This window comes from Caenorhabditis briggsae, assembly GCF_000004555.2.
Source record: "Caenorhabditis briggsae complete genome, chrII, whole genome shotgun sequence".
Lineage (NCBI taxonomy): Eukaryota > Metazoa > Nematoda > Chromadorea > Rhabditida > Rhabditidae > Caenorhabditis > Caenorhabditis briggsae.
In genome coordinates, this window is record NC_013486.2 from 16311495 (window position 1) to 16324335 (window position 12841).

Sequence of the window (12841 nt, forward strand, 5' to 3'; positions counted from 1 at the left end):
TATCAAGAAGTTATGAACCGTAAAACCTGTATTAAAAGGGCCCCTTTAATCGAAGGGCCATCCGAGAGGGGCTTGTAAAAATAGAAGGGCCCTTTGTTATAGAAGAGCCCTCTGTGAAAAAACGACCCCCCTTCCCCCCTTTAGAAATGTGTTTTGAAATCAGAAAATTTCTGTACTTTTTCAGTGGAAAATATTCTGGGAACTCCACAATTTAATAGAAGCTCCTGTAAAAGAAGAGCCCTCCGGAGGTACCTTAGAAAAACGGAAGGGCCTTCTAATAAAGGTTTCACGATAGATTGAAAAATTGAATTTCCTGAGTTTTTTAAAAAATCCTAGTTTTTCAGTTATTAACCCATTTCTGGAAAACACCTGTTTTTTTAATAATGTTTTCAGTACAAAACAAGCCGATTAGTGGACATCTTAATGAATTCGTTGAGAACCGAGAAAAGCTTACATGACGACATTGCTTTTTTTGGAACATTATCCCGCTTCTCAGAAAAGACGTCTTCAGATTTCTCCAGAATTCTTCAGAATCCCAAATAAATATCAGAAGTTGGTGGTAGCGTTTCGGATTTCTAATCTAGGTTATGGGCTTTCCTATTGATCTCCCCAGATTTCATCTATGATTCACTTTTTTCTGAAAATCCCATAACTTATTCCTTGATATATTTCCTCTTGAGCATTCTCACACCTTCTGTCTCAACCCGGAAAATCCAAGAAACTACGAAACTGAATATTATTATTCCCATTTGACGATTCCTGTCTCTCTCGAGAGTTCATTCTCTATCTATACATCCCCTACAATCCATCCCCCGTCACCTTAACTCATTTCGTCATCACACAAATTCTGAATTGGTCGAGATTTATGTATATTCTCGAAATGTCAGAAAAATTGTGGGTTGAAAAATAATCAAAAATAAGGGGGTGAAAAATAAGGTGGAGAAGGGAAAGAAGAGGGCGGGACATCTTCTGTTAGATGTCTAAAGAATTCAGATTTTGTGATTGATGCTTCTGGAAGGGTGAGAGAAGAGATAAGTTGCCTTTCATTTCCTTATGCAGAACTAGCGAGGTAAAAAATAGCTGGTTTTTTGTTGTGTTAGAATTCCCAGGGAATTCTAAGACTTCTAGGATTTTTCCCGAACTACAAATCTAGGAGGCCGTCTATACTTTTGGTACCTAGAATTATCCATGTGCTTCTGAAAATAATTTATTTCGATTTTCAAAAATTCCCATGCAAAAGTAGAATACAGAAATGGACGGGATTATGCCCAGTTTATGTTTTTTGCAAAATGTTCTTTGAAAAACGGCTAATTTCAAAAATTCTAGGCTATTTCAGCAAAGTGGCCTTACTTTTGCAAGTTGAGTTTTCTAGGCCACCATAGCAAATAGGCTAGAAAACACCACATAAATATCAGACAATTACTAGGCCATAAAAATCGGTGGCCTAGAAAATTCGACATGCGAAAATTAGGCCACCTTTCTAAACTGACCTAGAAAGCCTACCAGGTGATTATCAGGTCAGTTGTAATTTTTTCTTAACAACCAACTACCGAGTTCTAGAAAACTCAACTTCATATTTCCAATTTTTTGGGAAAGTTAGGCCACCATGCTAAAAAGGTCTAGAAAACCACCAGGTGCATGTTAGACCATTTCTATGCCAGCTACTACGATGGCCTAGAAAAATCATGTTAAGAAAGTTAGGCCACTCTGTTCCTCACATAAAACGAGAATGTGTGGCTTTCGAAATCTCTTACGAGAGAGTATATATATTTGAAAGAATACATACTTTCTTGTCCTGACAAACTACTCAAAATTCGGTGTTGAAAATTTGTGATCTCTTCAATGTTACACCCTTTGAGTAGAGTAGAAAACTACTCATTAGCTTTCTGATTCACTTCATAAGCCTACGTAACAAAATTTCTCACGGTGTGTCTCCCAGAACTTTCAAAATCACTGGAAGTTCTCGGAGCTCAGCATTTTCAAGTAGAGATATAAAAGTCTTCTATATAAAGAGTGATTACGATTTTCGATGAATCCGGATTTGTTCAACAAAGGCCTTTATTTTAAATTTTCAAAAAATCAAATCACATAAAAACCAGAATTAGGAAATCAAGAAGCAAGCGATCCGAGAAAAATCCCGATTTCAAAGAAACAAAAATCAAAAAAAATGGGATATGAGAATCCCTATATCACTTTCGGGAAAAAAGAAGAAAGGAGAAAAGAAAGTAATTGATGGGGGTGATAACCAGTTGCATTTCTCTTGGCTATCCAAGAAAACAGTAAAATGAGTTAAACATTCAGAAGACGTGGAAGAAAAGCGACGTCTTCATAAAATCACTGATATCCCCCGTCAATTCTCTCTTCTCCGTAATTGGGTCGATCATCTTCAATCCGCAAAAACTTTCCCTTTTCTCTTTTGATTTCACCCCTAATATCTTTTTTCTTCGCCCCCCGCCACTGTATTCCCGAAGAAGAAGAAGCTTAGTCAATTGGATACGCCCGTTTGTCTTTCTCTGACGTCTTCTGAACCACATAATTACTGGGATTCTAGAATATTCTAGAATCCTCACCGCTTGTTTTTTTAAATCACACTATTTACCTTTCCTTCCTGTCTGAAATCAAAGCTCATATTCTATTTCTGTTTTTTGAGGGTTATCCCCCGGTGATTTCTTTGAAACTTCTACCGTAATCCTGAATTCCTCCATTTCTATTTGTATTTCGTTTTGATGACGTCACACGTCAGAATAGATACTCTGAATACCAGATACTTGTCTACTAGGGTAATATACTTCTACTACTCAAGAACGTGTTATACAACTTGACATTGTTCTTCCCATATAATAATTATGTTGTATTCCATTCTTTGGCCAATTCTAGTGGTCTAGCTAGTTATGCGTTTGTTCATTTTGTAGTTATTGACGCCTCAAAAGTATCCCAGCTCTTTCCAAAACTACCGTATTTCCTCTAATAGAAATCCACCTAAGCTGTCAACTTTGTACTCAATTATCTCGGTTCCTGTGGAAGGTATCAAATTTTGATAAATGATAAACACTTTATAATAATATCACCAATATTTTATCAGTTGACAAATTTTTTTCATATCTGTTACAGGAATCGAGATAGTTGAGCTCACGGTTGGCGGTTTGGGTGAGTTTCTATGTAATAGAGTGATTACGGTACTTCTTTTTGATACTTTCAGCGGAGAATGGACCACTTCAGAGATCCGAAAAAAACTTTTCTTGCTTGTTTTTACCTCTCAATTCATTCAGAAAACATATGTTTTAACTTTAGATATGATTTTATCCGAAATTTGATATAGGAAGACGATATCAGAATATCCCTTTTCCATTAGATTGCTAGGAAAGTGCAGGGAATAATTTGTTTTCATTGTTGTAGTTCCATTTAATAAAATATACGAAATGTACTATTTCTGTGGATTTTCGACTGAAAATGTAGCATTTGGTTACAGTGAACTCCTGGGGGCGTGGCTAAAACGAGAAATAGGGTTCTAAAATTTAATAGAATGAGAATATTGTGATTTTTGAATTTTTGAATGTTTCGCTTTCTTTCCGAAAAAAGGGTTTTGCGGGTATTACTTTTTTACTGTTAAGAAACTTGAACTATGCAGGGTTTAAAGCGAGAAAATTATCCAACTTTTCCATTATAAATGAAGTCTGATGATTTTCCTCCAGACAACTACTAACCTCCTATGACCTTAATTATCTTGGTTTCTAAAATGATATTTTGAAACTGTCTGAATTGTGTCTGATAACATTTCACATACCGTAAAATCTGTAATAGAAGGGCACCATTGTCAAGTTTGAGCTCCATTATCTAAACTCCCTTGCAAGACATCGGAAATTTATCCCGAGACTGATTGAGCTCAAAGTGCAAGTGGAGGTCTCTATTAGAGTGTTTACGGTAATCTCAATAGTTACTGACCCCAGTTTTCATAACTCACATAGAATTCTGTATTACTTCCTTCGATATCTGGCTCTCTTACCGTATACCTTTTTTGTTGTTTATGTCATCACGACCTATTTCTGATTTTCTACCCACATTTTGTACTTTTCCTTCATGACGATTTTTAGTGATCTTACATATTTAGATCATCACTAGTAATTATGAGCTAGTCGCGGTTTGACAGAAGTTTTTGCAAACCTACTCAGTAACTACTGATTATCTTTACACTCTCCAGAGAGAGTTCTAATTTTAACTGACCAGCTGTCAGAATACGTCACTTTCGGCTCCTCTTTTCTGAGGAATAAGAGGACGCTCTGAAATTTCCCGCTTTTGAAATTCAATCTCGAAGAAAAATGAGTCACGAGAAGAAGTAGAGAAGAAGTAAGATGTCCTTATGTGGTGAGACTCAATAATTATGAGAAAGGAGAGCCCTCGTAGTCTATTACATCACTAAAGTAAATCCAACATTTAAATACAACATGTCCCTTTTCCTTTTCTTTGAAATCTTAAAGGGCGTAGATTTGAAGAAGAAGAAGAAGAAGAAGAAAAAGGGGAAGAAGATGAAGAAAGGTAGCAAAATTGGCTCCGCGTCTTTTCGAAACCGGTCATTCCGAAACCGTGGAAATACAGGCGAATAGATAAATTTCAGACTACAAAAACCATTTTAGAATTTTCAAATGTGCTTTTTCTGATAGAATACATTCTGAAATCTAAGAAAAACCCAAAATTTGATGTTCTCAAAAGAAGAAAATCCTTGAATTTTTGGATTTTCAGAATGTGATTTTCAGAATGTGTTTTGTCAGAAAAAGCATATTTGAAAACCCTAAACTTGTTTTTGCAGTCTAAAATTTATCCATTCGCCTGTATTTCCACGGTTTCGAAATTACTGGATTCGAAGTGTCGCGGTTTTGAAGTGACGCAGAGCCGCAAATTTCGACAATAATTTTTTCTCCTCAAAAATGTCTGCAATTTTCAAATCTATCATTTTTCTGATGCCATTTCACCATACTTGTTCAGTTGATCTCCTTAATATCTATTCCAAAATAGCAAATTTTTCAGCTTTAAATAACATCTTGCCATAAGTGCTACTTATTCCTTTCAACATTCTGATTTATGACCTATTCTAACTCTCCAGACGACGTCGAGACTTTGAAAGTCTACGTTTTTAAACATTATCCAATATTCGTGTCACTTCCTGGCACAAACATCTCTTCTTTCAGTAAATCCTTAGGTATCCCTGGATCATCCACTTCTTATCCCTCGAATCATTATAATGCACTTAAAATTTGATTTATTTTAGCTCCTCCTATTTTTTTTCCATTTCTGCTCTTGTTTTTTTTAAATTTTCATATGACTTTCCGTAAACATTCGTAGTATTAATCTCTTATTTGGGTCTTCGTTTTGACATTATGTCCTTTGAAATGATTCTGAAAATAGATGAAGTTGTTTTTCTTTTTTCAGAAATGCGGATAACGGTGTTAACCCAATCAATTTTACTGGTAACCATCGCAAACGGTTTTCCAGTTTTACCAGGTAACTTAAGAAGCTAGTAAGAAGCTAGGAATCGATATAAACGCCCCAAAACCTGTAATAGAAGAACCACATCTCGGTTCCTATGAGAGATATCAAAAATCTGTCAACTGATAAAATTACGCTGACATTTTGATAAATAATTTATCAGTTGACACGTTTTTGATATCTTTTGAAAAAACCAAGATAGATGAGCTCATAGTTAGGGATGCCTTCTATTAAAGGTTTTACGGTAACTATCAACTTTACAACAGCTTTATAAAGTTCTATCACCTTTTGTTACTCTGTCCGCACGTTTTTGAAAAACTTGAAAATTAAACATAAATTGATGTGAACATTTAAGAAGTAACAAAGCGACGAATGAGTAGAAACTGGGTTAAATCGCACCGAAGGCGCACCAGCCAGATGTTTGAAGCGCCGGAGGCGCGGCAAACAGGCTGGTGTGTTTAGAAAGTTTGTAGTTTAAACTGAACATTTAATTTTTCAGTAGTAGAAGATTCCTCGTCCATGACATCCGACACAATGCCATCAGCAACCCCCGAAGTGATACAGGAAACACCCGAAGAGATGACAGTACCACCGCCACGTGTCATTTCGCCACGTGTCGATGTGAGTGTAGATGTGAACGAGGATGGTGTGTTAGACATCGATGAAATCAGGTATGCCGCATTTGTGCATCACGGATTATCCGCGTCTGTCGTTGAAGACATGTTCAAACAGGTGGGTGTCCTTTTAGTCATATTAAATACATGATGCTATTCCGATTTCAGGTGGACACTAACCATGACAATGTATTAGACGCCCGCGAGTTTGATGCCATACGGATGTTGGTTCTGGAGAAGGCTGAGAATGCAGCGCTTCGATATATGCAGAACATTGATACTGATCGGGATGGTCTTTTGTCTCTTCAAGAAGCTCAAGCATATTTGTTGAAAGAATACGGGATTGGGTATCATGATGTGACGAGGTTATGGAAATTGGTTCCAGCTGAACTAGGGGACAGAATGAATAGCACATTGTTCAGTAAGCTGCGAAGGAGGGTTAGAGGTATGACGATTCGGTTGGCAAGGCAGATGATGAAGGTGAGGCATTCTTTTTTTTTAGTTTTCTTTATGGAGAGCTTCATAGATCTATGAAAAGTGATAACATTTATATACGCTTATAAACCGTAAACTCTCTACTAGAGTGCCCGCCGATTTTGAGCCCATATACTTCTTGGTACCTGTGAAAGATACCTGCGAAAGATATCTTCTCGGTACCTGTGAAAGATATCAAAATTTCTCCGACATATACAATATTGATGGTATTATGATAAAAATTTGGTAAGTTAACCAAACTTTGTTATCTCTCACAGGAACTGAGATATATGGGCTCAACTTTGACGATTTGGGTGACAATCTGGTGAAGTGTTTACGCTACTTTCGATATCTCTTTAGCTTCTTTGAATCTTTGCAAGCTTCTAATTCTTCCTAAGCTAGCTTCATTATATTTACAGAATGCCGACCTCAACGGAGACGGACACATTTCTGTCGACGAAGCACAAGCTATTGCCTTCGAACAAGAAGGAATCGGTGCTGGTGACGTGGCATCAATGGTTGGAAGTGTTGATGAAAACATGGATGGAGAGTTGAATGCACCAGAGTTTGCAGATTTTGAGCGAATCGTCAGAGCCAGAGCAATTGAGAATAGCAAGAAAGCCATGCGAGTGGTAGATGCTGATAACAGTGGAACTCTTACGCTGGATGAGGCCAAGAGGGTCGCATTTGAGCACTATGGGTTTGATGAAGCCACGTTGTCACCATTCTTCGGACAGGCGGACGAGAATGAGGATGGACAGTTGGACAATGTAGAGTTTGCTGGATTCCGATCAGTGATTAGGGCTCGTTCGGTGAAGGATGCAATGGAAAAGATGAAGGTAAGCTCCGCCCACATTTGAGAAAGAGTTTTAATATTTTTTTGTTCAGAGGATAGACACGAATGGTGATGGTTTGGTGTCCACTGCTGAAGCGATTGATTCAACTAAAAAAGAAGATGATATGGATTCTGAAGAGACTTTAGCGCTTTTTAACATTGCTGATCAGAATAAAAGTGGGAAGCTAGACAAAGTCGAATTAGCAGATTTCAACCGATTAGTGAGGCTGAGCTCTATAAAGTTTGCAACGGATCACTTTAAGGTTTGCACATAACACTTCAAACAGATACAGTGATAAACTTATCTATTCCAGGAGTTTGATTTAGACGGAAATGACGCTGTAACTTTTGACGAGATTGCTGTCCTTATTGAGCAGAAATATGGGATTCCAAGGAACATGATCAAGACATTCTTTGAACAAATCGACGTGGATAATTCTGGAGACTTAATGCCAGCGGAAATCGTCGACTTCCGGCACTTGATCAGAAATCATGTATCACAACAGCGTCAGGAAAAAGTATTTCTTTCCAGACTTTGAATTTTTTTTCGTTTCTTTTTTGTTTTTTGTATCTTCTTTCGGTCGGCTTGGGAACAAAAACGCAAGTTGTTTTATTTGTAATAAATTGAAACCTAATATTATCGGTCTGGGTCATATTTTGTGTCTTGTCAGGAAGTCAGAAACATTAACAATCTAACCAGTCACATGTCACAGCTTCAAACCTTATCAACAACTTCTGAAAACCACACGTTTTTTTCTAGCGAGCTTTTCTGTCTGATAAATACTTTAAACCTGTAATAGACAACCTTGAACCAATTTTTCTCAGTTCCTGTTAAAGATACGAAAAACTTTCAACTGATAATTTGTTTATCATAATATCAGAAACAAATTGTTCGTTGACACAATTTTGATATCTTGCATAGGAATCGAGATAATTGAGCTCGAATTTGGCAATGACGGGGCCCTTTTATTACAGGTCTGAGGGAAGTTTCAGTATCTCATAAAAGCTAAAACCTAGCTAAAACCTGTCTGACTTTTTGAGGGTTTATTAGATATTACTAATATCGCTTCAGACCACACAACCAACCACTCCATCCACCACTACCACTCAAGGCACCCTACTTATCACCACCACTTCTTCCTCAGCTTCTTCTTCTGCTACTTCTCCTTCTTCCTCCCTATCGCCTTCTTCTTCCCCCACTTCACCGTCTCCAACTACCCAGATTACTGTAACTCGGGCGCATCCGAAACGACGACTAAAAGTAGAAGTTGCTGAGGTTATTGATGAAAGTGCTAATGACGTTATTGCTCAAGATATTTTGTCCCAAGATGTCACTACTACCCTTGCTTCCACTACCACCACCCAAACTACATCTACAGTAATCCCAAAAACCAAGAAGGTTAAAGTGGGTCAAGTGTCATTTTAGTTGGGTTTAAATTAGGAATTTTCAGACCACCACCACCACACAAGCACCTCCCACCACGAGTGCCTCTACCACCACCTCCACCCCGAATGCTCCACCCACAACCACAACTACAGAATCGCATCTAGAAGTGGTAACACCTTCAACGACACCTTCCACTCCTCCAATAACGACTACAAAGCCACAACGACGTACCACTAGAAGACCGACCCCGTTGTCTTCTGCATTCAAATCAGAAGTTGTCGTTGAAGAAATTATTTATGAAGATGAAAATGGTAATTTTCGAAATGTCATATTCCAAAAATGCAATTTTTGAACTTTTCAGGAAACCCAATGAATCCAAAAAAGCGAAAAGCTGGTGGCGGGAAAACTGACGATGTTTCGTATGAGGAGATAATTGAATATGTTGATGAGCCAGCCAGCAATTAATTAATGTACATAACCTAATAATGCAAATCATTTAAAAACTTTATTTCCTTCATTTTTTCTCAGTGCTCTTAAAAAACTCCAGAACTTTCGATGAGAACCATTTTGGGTACTTCTGGTAGAAATCGTGTCCCCCTTGAGCATGAACTTCTACTTTTGCGAGGGACTTCAGGACTGGGATGAAGCAGACGTTCGGGTCACCACAGAAACGATCCATTCCTCCGTTCATGATCAGTGTTGGGCATTTCACCTGGGGTAGAGCCAGGTCACTTGGGAAGCGACCGCCCATGAATGTGTGAACTCTGAAAGATTTTTAGGTATTTTTTGGACGAATCGCTAGCGATTTTCAAGTGGAGATTACTAGCTCTGAAATAGCTTGAAGAGCTCGAAATGTTCCAGGACAAGAACTGCAATTTTGAGAAATCGAAAACCGTAAAACCCTTACCCTTAACCCCTAACCTAACCCCTAGGCCCCCTAACTTTGAACTTCGAGCCAATTTTTCTCAGTTCCTGTGAAGTTTATGAAAATTTTGTCAACAGACAACATGTTTGTTATAAAATCAGAAATATTTTATTCGTTGACTACTTTTCAATATCTTTCACAGGAATGGAGATATGTCTCAAAGTTGGAAGTTAGAGGTGGCGTTCTATTTGAGTGTTTACGAGAGCTTAAAGGGAGGATGGGGCTCAAATGTTGTAAGATTGCAGCTTTAAGATAATGAATAACTAAAAAAACTCACTGATCAACAACATCACAAAGAGCAGCCCATTGAGTCCTTAGAAATTCTTCAGGATAGTGATCAAGGTATGGTTGCCGACCGGCTGGAAGCCAGTGGTTCGTCTCGCGCATCCCTGAAAGTTGTAGTTAAGCTTACATGAGTTTTAAGATGAGCTTAAGTTCTTCAAGCTGAGCTTACATGAGCTTCCAGCTCTTTAAATCAATACCGTTATAATTTTTTAAAAAATATTTCTCACCTTTGAATGCCATCGCTCCTAGATGATTTACTTTTGTTGCTCCTGCCATCACAATCATCCTATTCACCATCTCCTTTCCTTTCGCTGCCACGTGAACAGTAGTCCTAGCACCCTCAGACCATCCCATCACTGTGAACGGTTCTAGTTTCAGAGCCTGAAAATCAGCTAAATTGAAAAATCGTTATCAAAAATGGCGTACCTCCATAAGACCCAAGCAATATTCGGAATCTTTCTGGCATCTTTGAACTTCTTGCTTCCTATCTGGAGGTCTTGAAGTTCCGTACCCTGGTGGATCGATTCCAATAATTGTCACTTGGTCTGGTGGGAAATGGGACAGAAGTTTCAGTGGCCAATCTTTTTTATAGCATCCAACAGCTCCACAAATTGCAAGAACATAGTTTGGTCCATGGCCGTATCGGCAGTAACCGATTTGGGTGTCTTTGATTTGCTCATGAGATTCCGTGTAGTCAGTTTGAGTCATTCTGAAATTTTACAGCGGTTTTGAGAATCACTAAATTTGGATCATAAAAAGAGTGTCAAAAACCATATTGTCAACTTTGAGCGAATTTATCTCGGTTCCTGTTAAAGATATTAAAAAATTGTTAACTAACGAAACACTTCTGATAATATGATAAGCATTTTTTAGTTAATCACTTTCTGATATCTTCTACCGGGATCCAGATAAATCGTTTCAAAGTTAAACGATTGGGTGACAATATATTCAAGTGTTTACGGTATGCTATTCGCTGAACCATATCACTGATTCTGATATAACTGATAATTTTTAGTCAGCAACAGTACCAACACAGAAATATCGGTATTTTTACCGGATATCTAAAATAGAAAGAGTGATACAACAACATACAATTCAATCAGAACCAAAAACAAGAGTCTTCTGAACACCAGAATCTGAAGTACGTCTTCAGATTCTATATGAAACAGAATAGTTGAATCACATCATCCATAGAAACCCTCGGCGCAAATAGGAGGAACAGTAAAAGAGAGTGACTACAAACATAGAAACGTATAGAGGGAAATCAGAAAAAGAAGGACGGTGTCCTACCCGAAAGAAAGGGAAAAGGGATAAGAAGAGAGGAAGGAAGGGGTCTACTTCTGATGACGATTCCAAATTGGAGAAGTAGAAAAAGAAAGAATAGGCGAAAAGTTGTAAACTGTCTTTGTCTTGAATCAGTCTGTTTGAATCAAATCAATGAAATCAGGCAAACAAACGAAAAAGAGAAAAATTGGAAATCAAATCATCACATGATGTCCTCTCTCCATTAAGAGATCAAATATTGTTTGTGTGGGTGTCTTATCGTTGAAAGCACTTTAAGAAATAGTTTTTAGGCTTTGTATTCTTTATTTGAAGAAATATTTCAAAGAATTTCATGAACAAAATGTGTTACTGGTAAAACAGTGCTTATTGGCTGGAACGATAAACAGTTTGTGGTGGAATTGAGCACAAGCACAAAGACGCATTCCATCCAGACTGGCAGATAGGGACGGAGATGTGGACATTGGAAGAGAAGACGTTCCGTCCCCAGGCGAACACGGCCACGCATGTGGAGGATTCCGTCGCGCTGGAAATATTCGGTATTGGGTACAATTTTGAAAAGTAGATCAGAATAAAAATTGCATCTCACAGGTTGGATGGTACTACTGAGGTCCCAGGAAGCGAGTCAGAAATCGCGCCCCAGTAAATTTCGTAAAAATTCTCAATTGGATGCCAAGTCTCGCTGGCTGAGCATCAAACTTTGAAAAGACGAGCGAAAAAAGCGTGCGTTGATTTTAAAGAAATAGATCATGATCTAGGTTAAACCCGCGTCCACTTTAAAATTATTAAATTTATTCTGGCCTACGAGTTTGCTAGGGCGCCTTTTCTGGCCCGCTTCCTGGGACCCAAGTGTGGTACATCAATTCGGAGGGTACAAGGGAGTACAAAGTGATTTAGAGGTACAAAATCCACAATTCGGGGGTACGCAGTACGTTTTTATTTAGGTACCGCCTCCGGCGCTTCAAGCAGCGGGCTGGTGCGACTTTGGCGCGAATTCACCTATTCATTTTACTGCTCTACTTCTTTTTCCGAAAGTGCACGCCTAGTTATGTTTAATTTTCAAGCTTTTCAAATATTCTTTTTTTTTTCAAATTAAACACGTTATGTAATCAATCGATATTAGGTCACGCCCCCCCCCCCCTTCTGTCCACGTGTAAAAAATTCCACGTATTGAAAAAAAAACAGTTCTCTGGGAAATCGCTCTCTTTGAATTTTATTGTTGGATAATTTTCACAAGCACTTTCTCTCTGGTAAGAAGCTCTTTGCATACGCTGCTTGTTGTTGTTTCTTCTGCTTTTTTTTGTCGATTGGTCCAATGCGAAAAAGTACTAAAAGGCCCTAAGGGTCGCCATGTTTTGGGGTTCATGGCTAGGTGTTTATCACTGAACATCCCCCAGTAGCGGAAGATTTTATCAAAGATTAAACAATTGAGACAACAATGAAAAGCGGTATGCAATGTGGCTTCTTATCAGGGAGAAGGAGCTTTTGAAAATTAACCGACAATGGTCTCCGAAAAGAGGGGTTTTTCGGCTGACTTCTTGTTTTTTTTGTTAGGGGGT

At 38.2% G+C, this 12841-nt stretch overlaps 3 protein-coding genes across 3 annotated transcripts in view; 1 reads left to right on the forward strand and 2 right to left on the reverse strand.

The window, feature by feature from the left end:
• Positions 1 to 5426: 5426 nt before the first annotated feature.
• Positions 5427 to 9256, forward strand: Cbr-cbn-1 (the record flags this gene model as incomplete). The annotated part of the gene is made up of 9 exons (XM_045243214.1): positions 5427 to 5496; positions 5981 to 6213; positions 6264 to 6575; positions 6989 to 7408; positions 7458 to 7667; positions 7719 to 7922; positions 8477 to 8809; positions 8856 to 9102; positions 9153 to 9256. 9 exons carry the CDS (start codon positions 5427 to 5429, stop codon positions 9254 to 9256), a joined length of 2133 nt encoding a protein of 710 aa, XP_045093404.1.
• A 49-nt stretch (positions 9257 to 9305) lies between these two features.
• Positions 9306 to 10709, reverse strand: CBG07052 (the record flags this gene model as incomplete). The annotated part of the gene is made up of 4 exons (XM_002632143.1): positions 9306 to 9555; positions 9994 to 10105; positions 10229 to 10382; positions 10428 to 10709. 4 exons carry the CDS (start codon positions 10707 to 10709, stop codon positions 9306 to 9308), a joined length of 798 nt encoding a protein of 265 aa, XP_002632189.1.
• Positions 10710 to 11604: 895 nt separating this feature from the next.
• Positions 11605 to 12841, reverse strand: part of Cbr-sgcb-1 — a gene marked incomplete at both ends in the record, with an annotated part of 3427 nt that continues 2190 nt past the window's right edge. Inside the window, one exon of the mRNA XM_045243215.1 lies at positions 11605 to 11808. Within this exon, the coding sequence (XP_045093405.1) occupies positions 11605 to 11808 (204 nt within the window). The remainder of the gene's footprint in view (positions 11809 to 12841) is intronic.